Raw genomic sequence first — 18763 nt, 5'->3', positions numbered from 1 at the left:
GAGGGAGAAGCTGGGCCTCCGTAGACCCTAGGACCTCTGAGGCTGGGGCCCTTCGGAGGTGACTCAGGTTGGGATAAGAGGACCCCATCTTACTCTCTCCCTAGAGTCACTGAGTGTGGACCCCCCATCTCCCTCACTCCAAAGGGAGCATGGCCTTGGGCAAGTGGCTCTTCTCAGTCAAGGCAGTTTCCAAAATGGCTCCTACTGGGCACTCCCAGCAGCCCCAGGGGGATAAACCAGTCCTGAAAGGTGGGTGGAGGTTCCAGTGGGACATCTGAGACACTCAGCAGGGGGCCTGGCCAGAGAAGGCTGTACCTGGTCGGCAGCCCCAACCAGAGAGGAGGGAAGCAGTAAGCCGGCCTCTGTCTGCCTCTGGCCTGCTGTATCCCTTCAGGACTTCCCAGGGGCAAGGGCAAGCTCTCCAGGAAGCCAGAGGGCAAAAGCACAGAGCAGAGCCTGAGGGGTGGCTCTGAGAGCAAACAGATCTGGTGGTCCCAGTGACCTGCCCGATGCAGGAGAGAGGAAGCAGGGACACTTTAGGGAGAATGCCTGGCCTTGGGGGTGGGGTGGGGGCTTGGGAGGGAGGTGAGGTACTTGCTCACCGGCAAGCCACACTGGGTCGGCTACTCAGGAGCAGAGGCAGCTGGGTGGATCTCAGATTCTGGCACACAAGCCGAAAACTCAACAAAGGTTCCCTCCTGGCCAAAGGACCAAGCCAAACCTCCCCAGCCTGGGGTTGAGGCCCTTTGCAGTGTGGTCCAAAATGACCTCTGCAGGCTCAGCTCCCCACTGCCTTGGCAGCTGCCCTGGCCTGCCACCCTCCTTGAATAAGCCTGCCCTCCCTGAATCACAGCCAGCCTGGCCACCCCGCCCCCCATACCTCCCCCACTGCGGCTTTCACAGTCCCACACATCTCCCAGGTCAAACGCTTCCTTCTGGGGGCCCACCAACTCCTCTCTTCCCTACAAATGGTCATCTCTCTTTGGAGTTCTCATGAGGGCTTTAGAGATTGACTGGAGAACAGCTTTTTAACCACAAGTCTTCAATTTGTCCTGTGAAATGGGGCTAAGAATAATCCCATAGGGTGGTTATAAAACTGAAGTAGCATGCAAAGTCCTAAGCCCTGCATGTTCTAGGACTCAATTGATGCTATTATTACTATTTCAATCATCTGCTAGCCCCCAGAGTCTAGCGTTTAGTAGATGCTTAATTAGCATTTGTTGAATGAATGGAGAATTAATATGAAAAAGCATTTATTCTTGGGATGTGACCTGGTTTAAAAAACGAAGTATTTAGCAGCAAGTGCAAGGAAGGACTTTGATAATAGGTATCTATGTTGGGCGTCCAGGGACTCCAAACTGACCTGGTTTTCTCAAGACCCATTCTTAGTTGTTTTTATGGATCTCCGCACAAGGTCTGGCACAGGTTTCAAGCTCACCCAAATCAGTTGCTAGAGAGCATGCATGCGACCTGGCCTGGGGTTTCCAGGGTGCAAGCAGTATCCCTGGCTGTGGTCAGAATTATTTCCACCCCCTAACCACCTACTCAGATACCCCGGCTGCTGCACTGGGGCCCTAGACCTTGAGGCATGTGTGCAGTAGGCAGAGGGGGCAGGAATGCGGCGGCCACGTGGGCCCCTTCCGCTCTCTCCCACATCCTTTGTTTCCCACCGGCCCCGGCTCAGGAAGCTTTTTCTGCGAGTCACCGCGAAGGGGCGGCCAGGGAGCCAGGAGAAGCTATTTCCGTGCAATCCGGGCGGGTGGCGCGCGCGGGAGGGGCGTGGAGGTGGGAGCAGCGCAGAAGGCCCAGTGTTTGCTTTTATTTCATCCAACAGAAGGTTCTATTTGTGGAAGCGAACATACGCTGGGGATTAGAGATGGGAGGGGGCAGGAAAAGGGAAAAAAAAAAAGCCACATCCACTACCACGCATAGGTCTTCCCCGGAACTACCGCGTGGGGGTGAATGACTGATTCTGGAACTCATCACCTTCTCTCTCCTCACTTCCTCCGGCTGCAGCCGGGCCTCGACGGCACCCACGGCTCCAACAGGAGCGCCCCAGGCGTAGAGTGTGGGGGGATCCCCTGGGCGAAAAGAGTAACTGCAGGATTGCGGCCAGAGACGGGTGCACAGACCCGAGGTGCGCGCGCCCGTAGCCCATTGTGTTGCTGTGAATGAGGCGCGCGCACCAATCAGCTGTCTCTTCGCCTTCCGCAGCCCCGCCCCTTCCACCCGCTTCCCCGGGACCCTGACGTCACGGGAACTTTTCCTCCGCCCCCTCCCTTCGGCTTCCAGCGCGGAGCCCGGGCCTGCGGGGGGGCGCGCGACCGCCTCCTGCCCAGCCCAGCCCTGGAGGCCAGTGCGCGCGCCCAAGACGGCCCGGGACGCACCACCTGCGCCTCAGAGCGCGCTGCCCCGAGCATCCCCAGCCCTCGGGCCACCCCATCCCCCCAACCTCCAACTCCACCGCCCCTCCCCCAAGTCTCCTCCCTTCGCTCCGGTGACTGCTAGCCGGGCGGCTGAGCCGGAGTCGTCGCAGCCACCTCATTGCACAACCCGGCTTCCCAACTGTTTACACAGCCCGGCCTGTGAGTGTGTGTGTATACAGCGTGAGTCACCGGGAGGCGGAGGAGGTGGAGGAAAAGGAGAAGGAGGAGTGCACTGGCCGGGATCAGTGCGGCGCACACACTCACTCACACTCAGTCACTCTCTCCGAGCGCGTCTCGCTCTCTCACACACACAAGCCCGGAGCCCAGGAGCGCACAGGATCCCGGGCGCCACGGAAAAGTTGCTCCGGCTTTTGCTTGAGACTAATTGCTTTGGGAAGTGCATTTGCTCCGTGGCTCCGCCGAGCCTGCGGGATCCTGTCCTCACGGCTAAGAACCCCGGGAACGCAGGCCGCCTCCTCCTCTGTCTTCGGGACGGTCGGCAGCCTCGGCAACAATAGCGGCGGCCGCTCCCAGCGAGGCGCCTGGAACCGGTGCCATCGGGGGTCCGGAGACCCGAGCCGGCCTTCGACCCCCACACTCGCGGCCAGCGTGGTCTCCGCGTGCAACGCGAGCGCGGAGAAGCAGCTCCCGCTTTGCCCCTCGTGGGGGCCGAGCCAAGCCGGATCTGCAGACTCCATCCCGCGGGCTGGAAGGAGTCGCAGCGCCGGCGTCAAGCCCGAAGCACCTTCCTGAGCAGAGCAGGGGACGTACGAAGCCGGGGCCGCCCTGGCCGCGGACGCGATGAGGGTTGGCCCCGTGCGCTCTGCCATGAGCGGCGCCTCGCAGCCCCGCGGTCCGGCCCTGCTCCTCCCGGCCACTCGGGGCAACCCAGCCAAACGCCTGCTGGACGCCGACGACGCGGCGGCGGTGGCTGCCAAGTGCCCGCGCCTCTCGGAGTGCTCCAGTCCCCCGGACTACCTCAGCCCCCCCGGCTCGCCCTGCAGCCCACAGCCCCCTCCTACCGCTCCAGGGGCCGGCGGCGGCTCCGGGAGCGCACCGGGGCCCAGCCGCATAGCCGACTACCTGCTGCTGCCCCTAGCCGAGCGCGAGCATGTGTCCCGGGCGCTTTGCATCCACACCGGCCGCGAGCTGCGCTGCAAGGTAGGCGTCCCGGGACCGACCCGGCGGGGATCCGGGGCGCGGGGCGGGGTGGTGGGCAAAGGTGCTTGGGGTCTGGTTTTCCGCGCCCAAAGTAGAGTTTGGGGCAGGGCGGATAAGTGGGTTGAGTTCCATAAGGCCTCATTTGGCCAGGGTCGCTCTTTTGGAAATCGAAGGGTTTCCTGTGGAGTGGTATAATGGGGGCTCGGCGGTCAAGAGGAAGTGCCGGGTTCAATTGCTTTCTCTCTGGAGTCCTTTCCTTGGCGCCCAGTTTAGCTAGCGCGTGGCGTTCCATATAAGTTGTGGAATTGAAATGGATTCCAGGGCCATGCCATTGCCCTTCTCTCATTCCCCTCGTTTCGCCCCCCCCCCGCACCCCGCCCGTCCTGGAAAGACGCCCTGTTGTGGGTGCCTCCTCGGAGCTCGGAGCAGCTGGAAGCTCTCTTGCCGGAGGTGCACGGCACCCTGGCTCAGCTGCGGGTGTAAGATCGTGTCGGGCTTCTACCCAGGGGATTTCGACTTGAACCCGCGCTGGAACTGGGACTCTGCCCTCTCAAGGGAGCCGTCTGTGGGGGGTCTTCCAGCTAATCGCGGGGGTGGGGGGAGGGGGATTGGGCCAGAGTAGAAATGCTGGAAAGCCCACCCTGACTAGGAACCCTCGCTTCCATTCACTTTATTTTCTGGCCAACGATTTCCTTTTGGTATAAGGGAACCCGTCCGGGAGGAGGAGGTACGTCTGCTACAAGCAGGATCCACCCCACCCGGTCTTTCTGCAACGTGTAGACGCGGACGGTTCTCACAGTCGGACACCCCCAGAACCTTCCGGGCTGCTCTTTTATACCCCTGGTTAAAGTTGCTTCTGGGTTTCCCTCAACTCACCTGACGCCCCCCTCCCCGCTCCAGCCCCCAGGGCTTGCTGCTGCCACCTACCGTCCATCCGCATGAAATTTCAAGTGCATGAGCAAGCCAAGTTTAAAGGGGGAAATCTTTTCTGGGTGACCGGGGGCTGAGCTCTTTTGGGAGGTGTGTGTGTGTGTGTTGGGGTGGGGGTTAAGGGGGGTGGGGCAGGAGGAAAGGGCAGCAGAGGGATTTTTCCAGTTGGTGCCAGAGCAGCCACCTCAGAGGTGGGGTGGGTCTGGTCATTGTGCAACCCCTTCCAGTTCCTCCGAGCAGATAATAGCTGAATCCAGATGGTGACAGCCCGTGTGTCACCATTTCCAGTTGAGTCTAGGATATGAGTAACTGGACTGAACAAAAGGCCCTTAAAGGGACCAGCCGGTTTCTTAGAGGGATGCTGCCCTCTCTGGGGGTGGGGCTGGTGTGTGGGAGGGGAGAAACAAAAAAAAGAAAAGAAAAGAAAAGAAAAAAAGACCATTCTAGTGCCCTCCCCTCCTGTGAGAATGTAACTCAAGGCTACTTGCACCTGAGTCACAGCTGTAGGCAGGTTGCTCAAGGCTGCGCTGTCACCGTCTCTCCTTCCCAGTCATCTGTTCCTCTGACTAATGACAGCTCTGCATGTTCTGCAGCCCCTGCTTCCCCTTGGAGGCTACGGAGTCACCACACTCCGGTGCCCTCTCTGAGCCCTTTGGGGCTGGCAGGAGAAACATGCATGTCTGGGGATTGCTTTCCAGCCCCGGAGGAGCCTGGGGCACCCACAGTATTATCTGCATTCATGGAAGCACAGAAGAGGGTTTGGGGGCTTAGCTCTCATGGAAGATGAGCACGTATGGAAGATGGTCTTTCAGATTATCCGCCTGATGGGGTGTGACTGTACCTTTGGCTGTTGGCTGGAGCGGAGCCCTGGGTGTGACTGGTTTTAAGGGTGTTAGGGGAAGCTGGGGCTGCCTACGGTGATGTGGCTGAGATCAGGGGATGTATGAATGGAGCTCACTGTTATCCAAAGCCCAGAGTTGGAGAACTTTAGCCCAGCTCCCTAAGGAGTTGGGGAGACAGTTCCTGCTTTTCTAGCTTCCCTAAATGGGCCACCTTCTCTCTGCAGGTGTTTCCCATTAAACACTACCAGGACAAAATCAGGCCTTACATCCAGCTGCCATCGCACAGAAACATCACTGGCATCGTGGAAGTGATCCTTGGGGAAACCAAGGCCTACGTGTTCTTCGAGAGAGACTTTGGGGACATGCACTCCTATGTGCGAAGCCGGAAGAGGCTGCGGGAAGAGGAGGCTGCCCGGCTCTTCAAGCAGATTGTGTCCGCCGTGGCCCACTGCCACCAGTCGGCTATTGTGCTGGGGGACCTGAAGCTTAGGAAGTTCGTCTTCTCCACGGGGGAGAGGTGAGCGGCCGCCACAGCTCCTCCTGTGGCCTTTTGGAACCAAAATGAAGGTACAGGTTGTGCCGTTAGGTGCAGTGTGTTGGTGCCCAACAAACCCAAGGGCTCATTGTTCCGAGATTAAGCATTTATAAGTCCTGCTCCTGAAAAGTCACCACCAAGGTTAGTTGATTCTGCACTCTTTTGGATGGAGCCTGGGGACAGTTGGTGCTCTTGTGGATGTCACATGCTAACAGGTTGCCCTCCCCACTTCTACTCACAGGATCAGGCTTATTCCCCATTATTGTCAGCCCAAAAGTTCAGCCTCCTGGTGTTCAGATAGTCACCTGTCCCTTTAGAGTACTCCTAGAAGAAGCTGTCAAATCTTTGCTTACACTACATGGTTTTGTCGTGCCCAGGAGGTATGATAGAGCTAGGTAGACTCGTACTTAAGGTTTTAGCTCTCCTTCTTGACATGCATTTCTGTTCCATCTCTGGCTGTGTCCTCTGTGCTTTCTTTACATTCTCTAGTGACCTTTTAGACATCTAGTTGACTGCATCTTGAGAAAACAGCCACATTGAATGATAAATGGAAGTTGGCTAGAATTGATGGCTAAATATAGATAATGGCTGACCTCATGCAGGACAAGATGAGCTTGATAAAGACAATAATGAGGCACTAAGATTTGAAGTGGAGGTTTTGGATAGGAGACTTCAGAAAAGCTGCATGAGATAAACCACACCTGATTTTAAGCGGTGGACCACATCTCTTTTTGGAAAGAGAGCAATAATCCTGTAGAATTGTAGAGGTGGGAGTGAGTTATTTTGTTATTTCTTTTCACACAGGGCTTACCCCAAAAGTGTATTTTTACCTTTAACTCCAGAGCACACCCAAAAAAATACAGGGTTGAATTGCCATAAAGCATGACTTTGTATCTGACCTTGCAATAATTATTGAAACATACTGATTAGCAAAGAAAAGCAAATTGTTTGCAATGAAGTGTCCAATTCCTGGAACATGGTTCTTTGACACGGTGATGCATTTTTCTGCAACATGCCTTACAAACCTTCTTACTAGCTTTTGAAATCTGCATTGCACAGACCAATGTCATGGGCACAGAGTTTGGAAACCCGAGGGTTAAGCAATGGCAGGCTGACGCTATTCGTGTAACCAGCACAGGTGCAGGGTTTTAGTACTACAGCAGCCAATCAGGGGCAGACAGTGTGGGTTGAGTCATATTTTCCGTTTACAGAACCAATGGGTATTTTACATAACGACAGGGAGGTCATGCTGAGGACAAACTGAAGTTAGCACATGTATACTACACTCCAGGGAACAGGAAGGCAGGAAGGGGGAAAAAAAACACTACCAGACCTTTAAGAGGAAAAGGAATTGACCCATCAGTCAGTACCAAATGTTTGCATTTAACTTTACAATGAGTGACTTACTGAAACAGGGTTATTTCAGAGAAGCAGAGAAAGGCAAGCCACCACCGGATATTAGAGGTTCCCCCATGTGGCTTTGGGCTTTGGGGGATGCAGGAGACTTGGGTGGCTGATTTCAAGTAAGGAGCCACCGGAAGTTTCTTAAGGGAGCCTTTGACTTTTTTGGACTGTATTGTTACTTTGACAGAGACCCCCCACGTAGAATAAATGGCTTGCACACGGACGTGCCGTGCTAGGACACATGTGTCTAGCATCCCGCAAACCCCCCAGCCATATTTGTTCACGTAACCTCTATGTCCAGGCTAAGTGTTCTTTGCAATGAAACATCCAGTTAAATGCAATTAACATTCTTTAGAGCTTTCCCACTGTGGTTATCACAGCTAGGACCCAGGTGGACAGAGTTTCCTCTGTGTGTATGTTCAGTGTGGGCTGCGGCACTGACAGATGGCGCATAATGAGTGACGTTTGGGCAGAGCGAGTGTCTCATGTTAGAGGGAAGACGGGCTTGTAGGATGCTCAGCCCCCTCTCTGAGGAAGTAGGTTATACTGCTCTCCCCAGATGGATTTTGTAGAAAATGTCAGCATTCCCCTGAGATGAGCTCCTGCTTCTGCAATGTGAACTTTGTCAATTGTGTAAGCCCTGTTAGGATATCTCTCACAAGCTCTAGCATCATGAATACTATTTGGGACTTTGCATCATACCCTCCACCCCAGGCGCGCTCTCCATACTTTGCAAACATGTATTGCAGTTTGTATTGGTTTGTGAAATCCAAGTCCCGGGTACTTGCAGGGAACTGCTTACTGGATGAAGGGGTAAATGGCATTCCTGGGCACTATTCCTGGGAAGGCCTTGGGTTTCATGGCAGCTGGTCTGGAAATAACAGCTTGGTTTCTCTCCGCCGCAGAACCCAGCTCAGACTCGAAAGTCTGGAAGATACGCACATCATCAAGGGCGAAGATGATGCTTTGTCAGACAAGCATGGCTGCCCAGCTTACGTGAGCCCCGAGATCCTCAACACCACCGGGACCTACTCCGGAAAGGCTGCGGACGTTTGGAGCCTCGGGGTGATGCTCTACACCCTTTTGGTTGGACGATACCCCTTCCATGACTCGGACCCTAGTGCTCTCTTCTCCAAAATCCGACGCGGACAGTTCTGCATTCCCGACCACATTTCCCCCAAAGCCAGGTGCCTCATTCGCAGCCTCCTGAGACGGGAGCCTTCCGAGAGACTCACTGCTCCGGAGATCTTACTCCATCCCTGGTTTGAGTCTGCCCTGGAGCCTGGGTACGTTGACTCAGAAATAGGAACTTCAGACCAGATTGTTCCAGAGTACGAGGAGGACAGTGACATGAGTTCCTTCTTCTGCTAATCCCAAAAACCTCAGAAACCTCATAATTCTCACTCATGGCATTTCCATTTCTAAAGATGGACGGGCCCCTCTGGCATGGTGCCAGCCAGAAGTCCGGACGGACGGCACCGAGGCTGTCTCCGCAGAACTCCCCGTGGAACCCTGTCTCACAGTGGGGGAGGAGTGACTGTTGATTTGAGCAGCACGACCCTCTGACTTAACTGCAAAGTCGTTCCCTTCTTTACCAACTACCCTCAACTCTGTCTTTGTCAGATCTGGGGGGGTTCTGTGTCTTTCAAAGGTGGCAAAGAGGGCAGCGTGGACATCCCACGCTGTGTGGTCAAGTGTCATGAACTTGAACATTCACATGGGAAAGGCAGGAAGTCACCCAGTGGCATTTTGGGCAATAACCATGTTTTAATGGGGTTGGCAGATCACTTGGGTCAATAAGCCTGCCATCTTAGAAAAAAACTCCTTCTTCGTAGCTGGACTTGTCGCTGCAGTTTCTCCCATCAGAAAGCTCGCTCTTGCTCTTGGTTTGTTGCGACATCTGTCTTTGCCTCACGGTCACTTAACCAACGACTCTGCTCTGTTCTCTGAGCAGACTGAGGCGCTCAGGAGCCTGCCTGAACCCTGACCCCACTCTACTCCTGCCCTGCTCCCATCTCACATGCAATAATGCCTTGTCCTTGACCTTGAAACTTGCCCCCTGCAGCTATGAAAGTACTTGCCAGCTAATCGTTGAAAAGTGCAGAAAAAATGCGGAACTCTTGGCTATTTCAGAACTCTGAGCTCCAGTAGAGACTGCCATTAAAAAACAAACAAACAAAAAACCCAATTTGATCACTTGGAAACCTTTGGCATTTTCAGTTTCCTTCTAGTGTGCTGGGGCTTAGCCTTTAATTTTCCCCCACAAGATCATCTCAGGGTGGAACATTTTGTCCAGGAAGAGAAAGGAGACTCCCCACCCTGCTCTCCCAGGAGCAAAGGGTAAACCTCTTTGTGCTTTCAAGAAAGTGAATTTTGGACAGCATTAGGATTCCCAGACTAAGTTCCAGAATGATACTGTGCCCCGCCCTGTGTGGGCATCCTGGGTGCACTTGGGGTTTTGCATGGTGGGTTGTTGGTACAAGTGGCGTGGTCTCTGGCTACACATCTGTGTAGCCGGCTGCTGGGGTGGAATAGTGAGCCCCCAGGTATTTCAAGTTGGAAGGACTTTGACAATCATCCGATCCAACTTCTCCTCGCTGCCACCTCCCACTGCAGAAATCCTCACCTTCAGCTTCTTTCCCAGGTGAGAATCCAACCTCTGTTTGAATGCTTCCAGAGACAGAAACTCACTCCCTACAAAAGGTAGAGCTTCACGGAGAGACTGCAACTTGCATTAAAAAACAAGGACAGATGAAGAGTCAGTCGCTGTCTCAGACAGTGCCGAAATCAGGTGGATAAACGGGTAAACAAATATACTGTATTTGAAGAAATGGCACAAACCAGGCAGGCATCTTCAAGGGCTACGCCTACGCGAACTACTAACCTGCATTGTAAGAATGCTGTGTATACCTCATGTACTGTGTACTCTGTACATATATTTTACCTTTTATACCTATGTCCGATTTTTGTCTTCGATTGAGGCTTGTCGTGTTGTGTGTGTCTGTCTGAATAACCTGCGTGTCTAGAACCACGTGAAATGTGAATGGTTGTTGGCGAGGTGGCCTTGACAGAGCCGGGGGCCTCCGGGAGGAGGGAGGACGGCCTCTGTCACACTCGTGTGCTCGTGGTTGTGCGACTGTTGTATCTTGTGATACGTTACCCGGCTGGCAGGGACTTCAGCCGGGACAGCTAGAAACACTAGATCCTTCCTGTATATGTGTAGATATGTGAACGGTGAAACGGCCGTGGCTGACTTGTAGAGAAATTTTAATAAATCTGGTTTCGTAAAAAAGGTGTGGTGGATTTCCTGCTAGTGCCATCTGCCTGTGCCTTTTGCAGTCCCGGGAATGCCAAGCTCTCCCATTTCAGGGCTCAGAGCTGCTGGAGGGAGACGAGACAGATAATGACCACTGAGGATGACCTTTGATAGGCTGGACCCTTCATTTTTCACCCCAGTGGCTAGGTTCACTCAGGTGGCTGGCGCTCTGCGGTGACCCGGTGGGTGGGTGCTTGGAGAAGTGTTTCAGGGAGAATACTTGAGGGCGCCTTGGTTTCTAAGATTCCCTTGGGCTTTTTTGGACCAGGGGCCTCAGAGAATTTGACACAGGCTAACGTACACTCCAGAACCATATTACATGTCCCCAACCAAATTCTGTTGGGGTCATGTAATATGGTTCTGGAGTGTACGTAACCTGTGTCAAATTCTTTAAGGAATTTTTTGTGGAAGTTCACTTAGAGGCCAGAAGACCTCAGGGGGGCCTCTTGCTGAGAACCACCCCTACTTTAGAACTAAATAAGATGGGTAATAGAGAGATTTCATTTTTCCCTTTTCCTATAAATGTAAAAGGGAAATGAAAACAAGGAAAATTTGTCTAAGAGACATCACAAAAGTTGGGAAAGAGTTTTTTTTTTTTTTTTAATTAGGTTTATAGCTTCATTTCACTTATATTTCAGAATGTCCTCTAAACAAAGTAAATTAACATCCCGAACGATTCTGAAAAACACTTTATAGACTGTAAGGGTTGGGCTATATATAGCTCAGTGTTGAGCACTTGCCTAGCATGCACGAGGCCCTGGGTTCTGTCCCCAGCATGGCAAAAACAAACAAAAAATACATTGTAAAGTGTAGCACCTCTTAAGAAGAGTGTGTGTAGAAGGGTGTTGTTCAGTGAATTTTCACAACTGAACACACCTGTGTAACCAGCACTCGGCTGGAGGCCCCTCCTGCCCCTCTCTGTCCCTGCTGGCACCTGCTGCAAGGGCGACCACCATGGGACAGGATCTCACTCTCAGGGTTAGTACTCATCAGGACCAACTCCCCAGCTCTGGACTTGTGTGCCCAGCCATGCAGAGGCCTCAAGTGACACAACTGCCCTTTGCCAGGACGCGGACCGAGATCACCAAAGATAGCAGACCTGTGACACTGAAGTTAATACAAATTAGGCCACGTGACCCGGGGAGCTTACATTGGAAAAGCCCATCAGAAGATGCGTGGGAAAGGGCCACGCGCCTGGGTACCTAAGAAACTCGGAAGCTGGTGGCTAGTCTAGGGCCTGCTCAAGACCAAAAACCCAAAGTTCCCTGAGCGAGCTCAGAACACACATCGCAGCCTCCCTGCTCCAGTGAACCCAGACAGGCTCAGCGTAACTCCCTGGGCACGCAATGCGAATACTTTGGACTTCCCCGGAGCTTTTAATCTAAGGATTTCAAAACACTTTGCAAGCAATTAAGGTTACAACACCCCTTTGTACTGTTGTTACATGCACCAAGGGGAGAGAAATATGGGTCGGGATTGGCTGGATTGACACACAGTGCCACAAATCCATAAATTTAATCTCTTCTAAGGGTGGAACAAATCTGGGGCAATCGCAAGCAGTTGGATTATGGAAGGTTGGAGTGAGCGTGCTGATCATTTCTCAGAAGTCTTGCATTTTGAGTAAATCCTTTAAGCAACATCTCCATATCATACTTTCTAGAAGTTTCAGTCTTTCCTATCAATTCACATCATATTTTCCGGAACTTTCTCCTTCTCTCCACCTTTGTATGCACAGCCATTGAGTGAAATAGGAAAGTCAAATACTCTCTTTACTTTATAGTTGGAAAAACGAAGGCTCAAATGTCTTTCAGTAGTCCCTCAGGAGCGAGCAGCTCCAAGCCAGCAAAGGAACTTGGGTCCTGGGAGCCCCAGGTTCTCACAGAGCGCTGAGATAGTCTTCTGGTAGGAATGGCAATGAAAGACAGTGTTAAGACAAATGCAAATACTGATTATTAGCTCCATTCATGTCTTCAAATAACTCAGTACAGCCTAGTGTGGCAGTACTGCCTCTGTAATCCCACCCACTTGGGAGGCTGAGGTAGGAGGATCGAAACTGTGAGGCCACCTGGGCAATTTAGTGAGAACTAATCTTTCTTTTTTTTTTTTTATACTGGGGATCAAACCTAAGGACTCTTTACCACCGAGCTATATCTCCAGTTGTTTTTATTTTTTATTTTGGAACAGGATCTTTCTAAATTGCTGAGATCGACCTAAAATTTGTAATATTCCTGCTTAAGCCTCCTCATTACACACAGGTGCGAAGGTACCCTGTGCAAGATCCAGTTTTAAAATAGGGAGGATGGGGGGGGGAGGAAGGGAGGGTGGGAGGAGTGGGGGAGGAGGGGAGGGTGGGAGGAGGGGGGGAGGAGGGGAAGGTGGGAGGAGGGGATGGGGGAGGAGGGGAGGAGGAAGGGAGGGTGAGAGGAGGGGAAGGGGGGAGGAAGGGAGGAGGGGAGGAGGAAGGGAGGGTGGGAGGAGGGGAAGGTGGGAGGAGGGGATGGGGGAGGGGGGTGGGAGGAGGGGAAGGTGGGAGGAGGGGATGGGGAGGGGAGGGGATGGGGAGGGGAGGGGGAGGAGGGGAGGGGGAGGGGAGGGGGGGGAGGAGGGGATGAGGGAGGGGAGGGGGGAGGAGGGGAGGGGGGAGGTGGGGAGGGGAGGGGGGAGTTGGGGAGGAGGGGAGGGGGATGGGGAAGGGATGGGGAGGGGAAAGGGGAGGGGAAAGGGGATGGGGGGAGGGGGGAGGAGGAGGAGGGGCAATGATCCAAACTTGTCTAAGATCACCACCAATGGGCTGGAGATGGAGCTCAGTGGTAGACCCTCACTAGCATGCTTGAGGCCCTGGGTTCATTCCCAAGCACCACAAAACAAAACGCCCCTAACCTAGACACAGCATGTTTGGGTCCTGGCTGGCTGGCATTCTGGATGAGGACAGGCACCTCAGCACGGAGGACTCTGAAGCTGGCTTTTTAATGTGGCTCTGGCTGCGCGAGGGAGGTAAGTGTCTGTTAATCACCCACCCCACCCCAGACAAGGAGCAGACGGAGCAGGATCTCATCATCAAACCCTGGGAACCATCCACGCCGATTTCAGTTGACTCCTCAATTATCTCAATTGCAGTCAAAGACTCTGTGGTTCCAAGAGGAGGCAGGAGAAGAGAAGGAGGGACGCTGACATGTCCCCTCCCCTTGCTGCAGCTTTCACCCTTTGGCTCATTTTATCTTCTCAGCAGCCCTGTGAGGTGGGCCACTTGTCCCCACTTACCAGAGGCTGGCCTTGAGTCCTGAGGCTGAAGAGGTCAAGGTCACAGCTGAGCAGGTGGGAGGGACTCCAACCTGGGTCTGCAGAACTTGGCAATTGTACTCTCTTCCGGCCTGTGCTTTCCACGTGGGTTCCGACTTGCTAGGCCAGCAAGAAGACATCCTCTTTTTTGGAGCAGCCATTTTGCTGGAGGATTTTTGCCAAGCAGGGTACAATCTGCTGGGCCAGGACTGGTTCCAGTCTGTGATTTTCACTGGTTGAGATTTATCAGGGGACTGCTCATGTGGTACCAAGAGCCACCCAAGGTGCTTCACGTGAATTAACACATGACTACCACCAGCAATAGTGTTGCCATATGTCTTTTGTAATTGAAGAGGCTGAGGCTCAGAAAGGGTAAGGGATTTGCCCAGAGTCACACAGCACAAGATCCATTTGCTAATTCACACACCCAGAGCTGTTAGCATGAAGGCTTACTGCTCAGTTTTTAGAGTTGGGAGTTTGTAGTCCCAAATGCAATGTGGCATCCTGGAACAGAAAAAGGAAATTAGTGGAAAAACAATTAAAGTCTAAGTAAAGCCTAGAATTTAATAATAATGTACCTGAACATGGGTGCAGCACCAATAATCCCAGATTCTCAGGAGGCTGAGTCAGAAGGATCACAGGTTTGAGGCCAGCCTTGGCAATTTAGCAAGACCCTGTCTCAAAATGGTAAAGATTTATCTCTGGGTTCAGTCCTCAGTGCTACTCTACATATGTAGGCATGTACACACACACACACAGACACACGTGCACACACACACAGATGCACACATGCAGACACACAAAATGTACCAAAGTTGGTTTCTGAGTTGTGGCAGGAATACCACAGTAACAAAGTGATAGCATTAGAAGAAATGGAGTGGCTGATGTAGGGGGACTCCATTATCTTTGCAAAAAAGATCGAGTCAGCACTTCAGCTCTTTTTAGCCAGGGAAACCAAGTCTGAGATGGGCTACATGCTGTGCTTGACTGCCCCCAGCCCTCTCCAGCTGCTCCAACTTCCTGGGTGGTGGCTGGAAGTTGTGGGTGATCTTCTAGAATGTTCCTAGAGCTGGAGGAGGTGAGTCCACGTGGAGCTACTATGGAATGTGCCAGAAACTTTTGTGGATGGATCCAAGACAGGGCACTTTGAAGAGCTGACTCCTGGGTCTGGCCTTTGGAGGGGGACTATGGGTGCAGCTCCTTCAGGCCCGCCCTGGGTCCTTGCTCTCCATTAGCCCCGCTCAGGAGCACCCTGGCTGAGCTGCAGCCCCTGAACCCTCATTAGCAGGAAGGCCACAGGGGCCAGCAACGGGAGCAGGGTTTGGCCTCCACCTGCAGAAGGAGGGATTCTGGGGAGGGGGGCGCTCAGATGGCCCAAGTGGATTTCTCATCCAAATTCCAGTTCAGGTGCTTGTGAGGCCCTGGGACGTGCTTCTGTGCTCAGCAGGAGGCCTGAGCTCAGTGTGTGTGTGTGTGTGTGTGTGTGTGTGTGTGTGTGTGTGTCGGGGTGCAGCACCAGTCCTCAGGGCCATGAGGCGACTTGTCCTCACTCCCCTCATGTTAGGACAGGAGCCTTGCCAAGGGAGAGGCCGTGGGAGTGAATTGGTGGATGCCGTTTCACAATCCCCCATCCTCTCGCACTCAGCCTGTCCGGGACACCTTGCTGGGCAGTCCACAGCTGGTTAAGGCACCAGAAAGGGACAGTTGGAATCATAATGATGAGAAGAACCCACCTGAATGGAGGACTTACCTAACACCATTGTAGGCACTTTGCAACTAGGTCTCATTTAAGTGTCAACTCTGTGAGGCAGGGATTTGCCTTTACCTCCTTAATAGGTGAGTACGGGAAAGCACGGAGTCTAAGTGACTCGCTCAAGGTCACGCAGTAACTGGGATCTCCTAACACGCGACCTGCTGACCCCTCTGAGCACTGGCTCCCTGTTCATGTTCTATCCCACCGTCGAGGTCCTCCTGGGCCAGCCTGTCTGTGTGGAGCATCTGACCTCTGTCAGGAGCAACACTTCACATCTGACCCTTGGAGGAGCTGGCAGCCATCAGGGAAGAACTTGAACTTTTGGGTTAGCGGGAACTGGTGTCAAATCCCAACCTGATTAGTTAACGGTGTGATTCAGACAGGTCACAGGACCCTCTGTGCTTCAGGTGCACCAAAGGGAATAGCAGTGGTCACATCTGGGGCTGGGGCTGTGCAGTTCACACACGAAGCCATTCGAAGTCCCAGGAGCCGCAGAGCAGGCACCTGCTTCGGCAGATCCTTGGGTTCCTGGCCTAGGGAGGTTGGGCAGACTGGATTTGAATCCCAGCCTGGCTCCCTGGTTTGCTGGATCACCTTTAGGAAGTTGCAACACCTCTCTGAGCCACAATTCCCTCATCCCTAAACGGTGCATGATAATGAGCGCTCTGCTGGGCTGAGGGAAGGGCCTGGTTGGAGGGGGAGCGCAGCCTGGGCAGGGATTGGAGCTCCGGTATTCATTATTTCCCTCCCTCCTTGCTCTTTCTCCTCTGGTTGGCAGGTTTGTGGGGGATGGAGTGTAGACTGTTCCAGATCAGCTGGGAAGACAGGGAACAGCTCACCAAGCCCCAGTGGTCAGACTTCCAGGCCCCTGCTGACCTGGGTTTTAGTCCTGGGAAACAGAGAGCGATCTGTCTTCTCTGACCTCTCCAGCCACCAGCACCTCCAGTGTCTAGAGGTTCCCCGGGGGAGAAGAGAACTTGAAAGCACCATCTCCCAGAGGCCACCCTGACTCCCCAGCGGAGGCTTTGGGTTCCCAGCAACAGAGCAGAGAGTCAGAGGGCCAGTGCACCACCAGCTTCTGCTGAGGCACGAGCGGCAGAGTGGACAGAAGAGAGGCCTGGGGTCACAGAGGCCTGTGGCTCTAGTTCTGGCACTGAGGGAGTAAACTAACCCACTTCAGCCTCAGTTGCTTTGTGTGTGTGTGTGTGTGTGTGTGTGTGTCTGTGTGAGAGAGAGTTTTGGTGTGTTGGATTGAACCAGGGACCATCTACCACTGAGCTACATCCCCAGCTCTTTCTATTTTTAAATTTTTGAGACAGGATCTTGCTAAGTTGCTCAAGGTCTCTCTTAGTTGTTGGGTTGGACTCAAACTTGTAATCCCCCTGCCTCAGCCTCCTGGATCACTGTTACAGGTGTGCACCATCATGGTACACATGATCTGTGTAATGGGTAGGAAAAGATCATGTCTGTGAAATATTTCCCAAAGGCCTGACATGTACAAAATGTTCAGCCCATGCAGGCTGTCAAAATCTGGGGTCAAAGCAAGTCAGAACCAGCTAGTTGATCCGTTAAGAATGTGCTAAATAGCTGGGCAGGGTGGCACGTGCCTGTGTTTCTGATTATTTGGGAAGAAGAAGTGGGAGGTTCACTTGAGCCCTGGGAGTTCAAGACCAGCTTTGGCAACAGAGCGACGAAATTCTGTCTCAGGAAAAATAAATAGATAAATAAATAAATAAATAAATAAAAAGAGTGCTTCTCTTAGGTAGGGGTGGGAATCTTGTTAGAATCCAGGTTCTGTTCATCAGGGCCGGGGTGGGGCCTGAGACTCTGCATTTCCAGCCACCTCTTGGGTGAGGCTGATGTGCAGCCTATGAGCCACAGTTAGAGCAGCGTGGGATTGAAACCCGTTTACAGGGACCTCCTGAGACTCAGTTAAGATAAGCAAGCTCCGGCTGAGCATGGTGGTGCACCTGTCATCCCAGTGACTTGAGAGGTTGAGGCAGGAGCACCACAAGTTGGAGGCCAGCTTGGCCATCGTAGCGAGACTCTATCTCAAAATAAAAAAAAACAAAAGGTGTGGTGTAGCTTAGTGGTAGAGCACCCCTGGGTTCAATCCCTAGTACTCTTCCCACCAAAAAAAAAAAAAAAAAAAAAAAGTTGAGTTAATTCTTGCAAATGGATCTGGTGGGTACAGGGGAGGGAATGGAGAGGGACTGGTATATTGTGTAGCTGCCTGCCATCAGGCTTGCTGGGTGGCCTGTCTCTTGGCTCTCACTGCTCGGAGGGAGCTGAGCATCCCCAGTGTCCTGGGGGGAGCCAAGACCTGGCCACTAAGGGACTTGGTCCAGGTCACACAGCTTCGTGGGGCTGGGCTGAGACGGGGGCTCAGCTCTTCCTGCCTCAGTCCCATCACCTCGGGAGCAATGGCAGGACCTGGAAATAGTCAAGGGCCCTGGGCAGGCCACCGCCTCTCTCTGGAGAAAGAGGTGGCCTGGTGTACGTGACCTCTGCTCTCCCTCCCCAGCCTCCCCTCGGGAAAGCCCGTGTAAGATGCTCTGGCCCTGTCCCCCTCCGCTTCCTAATTTGGTGGTGACATTCTGGTTGCAGACGTATCAGTTTCACCCTGTGGAGTCAGGGACGTCAGTGGGACTGCTGGGTACCACCCTCTGTGCTACACAGCAGAAGGAGCTCAGCACCTGGGCCACACGGGACCCTCCTCCAGCCCCGGAGGCAGGCCTTCCCACGGCTCCAGGTAGAGAAGGACACTGACGTGAACCGGCAGTCGCCTGGGACCCACTTTCACCAGAGCCCAGTCGTGGGGCTCAGCCCCGGGCCTGAGAGCTACGGAGATTGGCTTGAACATGGAGAAGCAGGTGCCTGGGCCTCCATATCTCAGCTGGGCCTCGTGAGCTCATAGATTGCAGAAGAGCAAGTGGCCAGAGCTGAAATCTTGGGGTCTAAGCTTCAGCTCTGCTCCTTCCGAGTGTACAAGTGATTTAATCTCCCTGCACCTCAGTTTCCCTATCTGTAAAATGCTGTTTATGGTCGTAGTTGTCTCCTGGGATGATGGAGGTTAAATGAGATAATATATGAGAAGTCCGGTAGTGCCTGGGGCAT

General features: G+C 53.4%; 1 protein-coding gene across 2 annotated transcripts; it reads left to right on the top strand.

The window, feature by feature from the left end:
- The first annotated feature begins 2446 nt into the window (after nucleotides 1–2446).
- Trib1 (tribbles pseudokinase 1) lies at nucleotides 2447–10570 on the top strand. 2 transcript variants are annotated; one of them, XM_026407359.2, is made up of 3 exons: nucleotides 2447–3587; nucleotides 5584–5876; nucleotides 8204–10570. In XM_026407359.2, exons 1-3 carry the CDS (start codon nucleotides 3228–3230, stop codon nucleotides 8667–8669), a joined length of 1119 nt encoding a protein of 372 aa, XP_026263144.2. In that variant the 5' UTR covers nucleotides 2447–3227; the 3' UTR covers nucleotides 8670–10570. The 2 variants fall into 2 exon arrangements, with proteins under 2 accessions (XP_026263144.2, XP_077657044.1); XM_077800918.1 differs by lacking the exon at nucleotides 2447–3587 and adding an exon at nucleotides 4245–4314.
- The last annotated feature ends 8193 nt before the right edge of the window (nucleotides 10571–18763 follow it).

Source organism: Urocitellus parryii, chromosome 7, assembly GCF_045843805.1.
Source record: "Urocitellus parryii isolate mUroPar1 chromosome 7, mUroPar1.hap1, whole genome shotgun sequence".
NCBI classification, from domain to species: Eukaryota; Metazoa; Chordata; class Mammalia; order Rodentia; family Sciuridae; genus Urocitellus; species Urocitellus parryii.
This window is presented reverse-complemented; position numbering and strand designations above follow the sequence as displayed.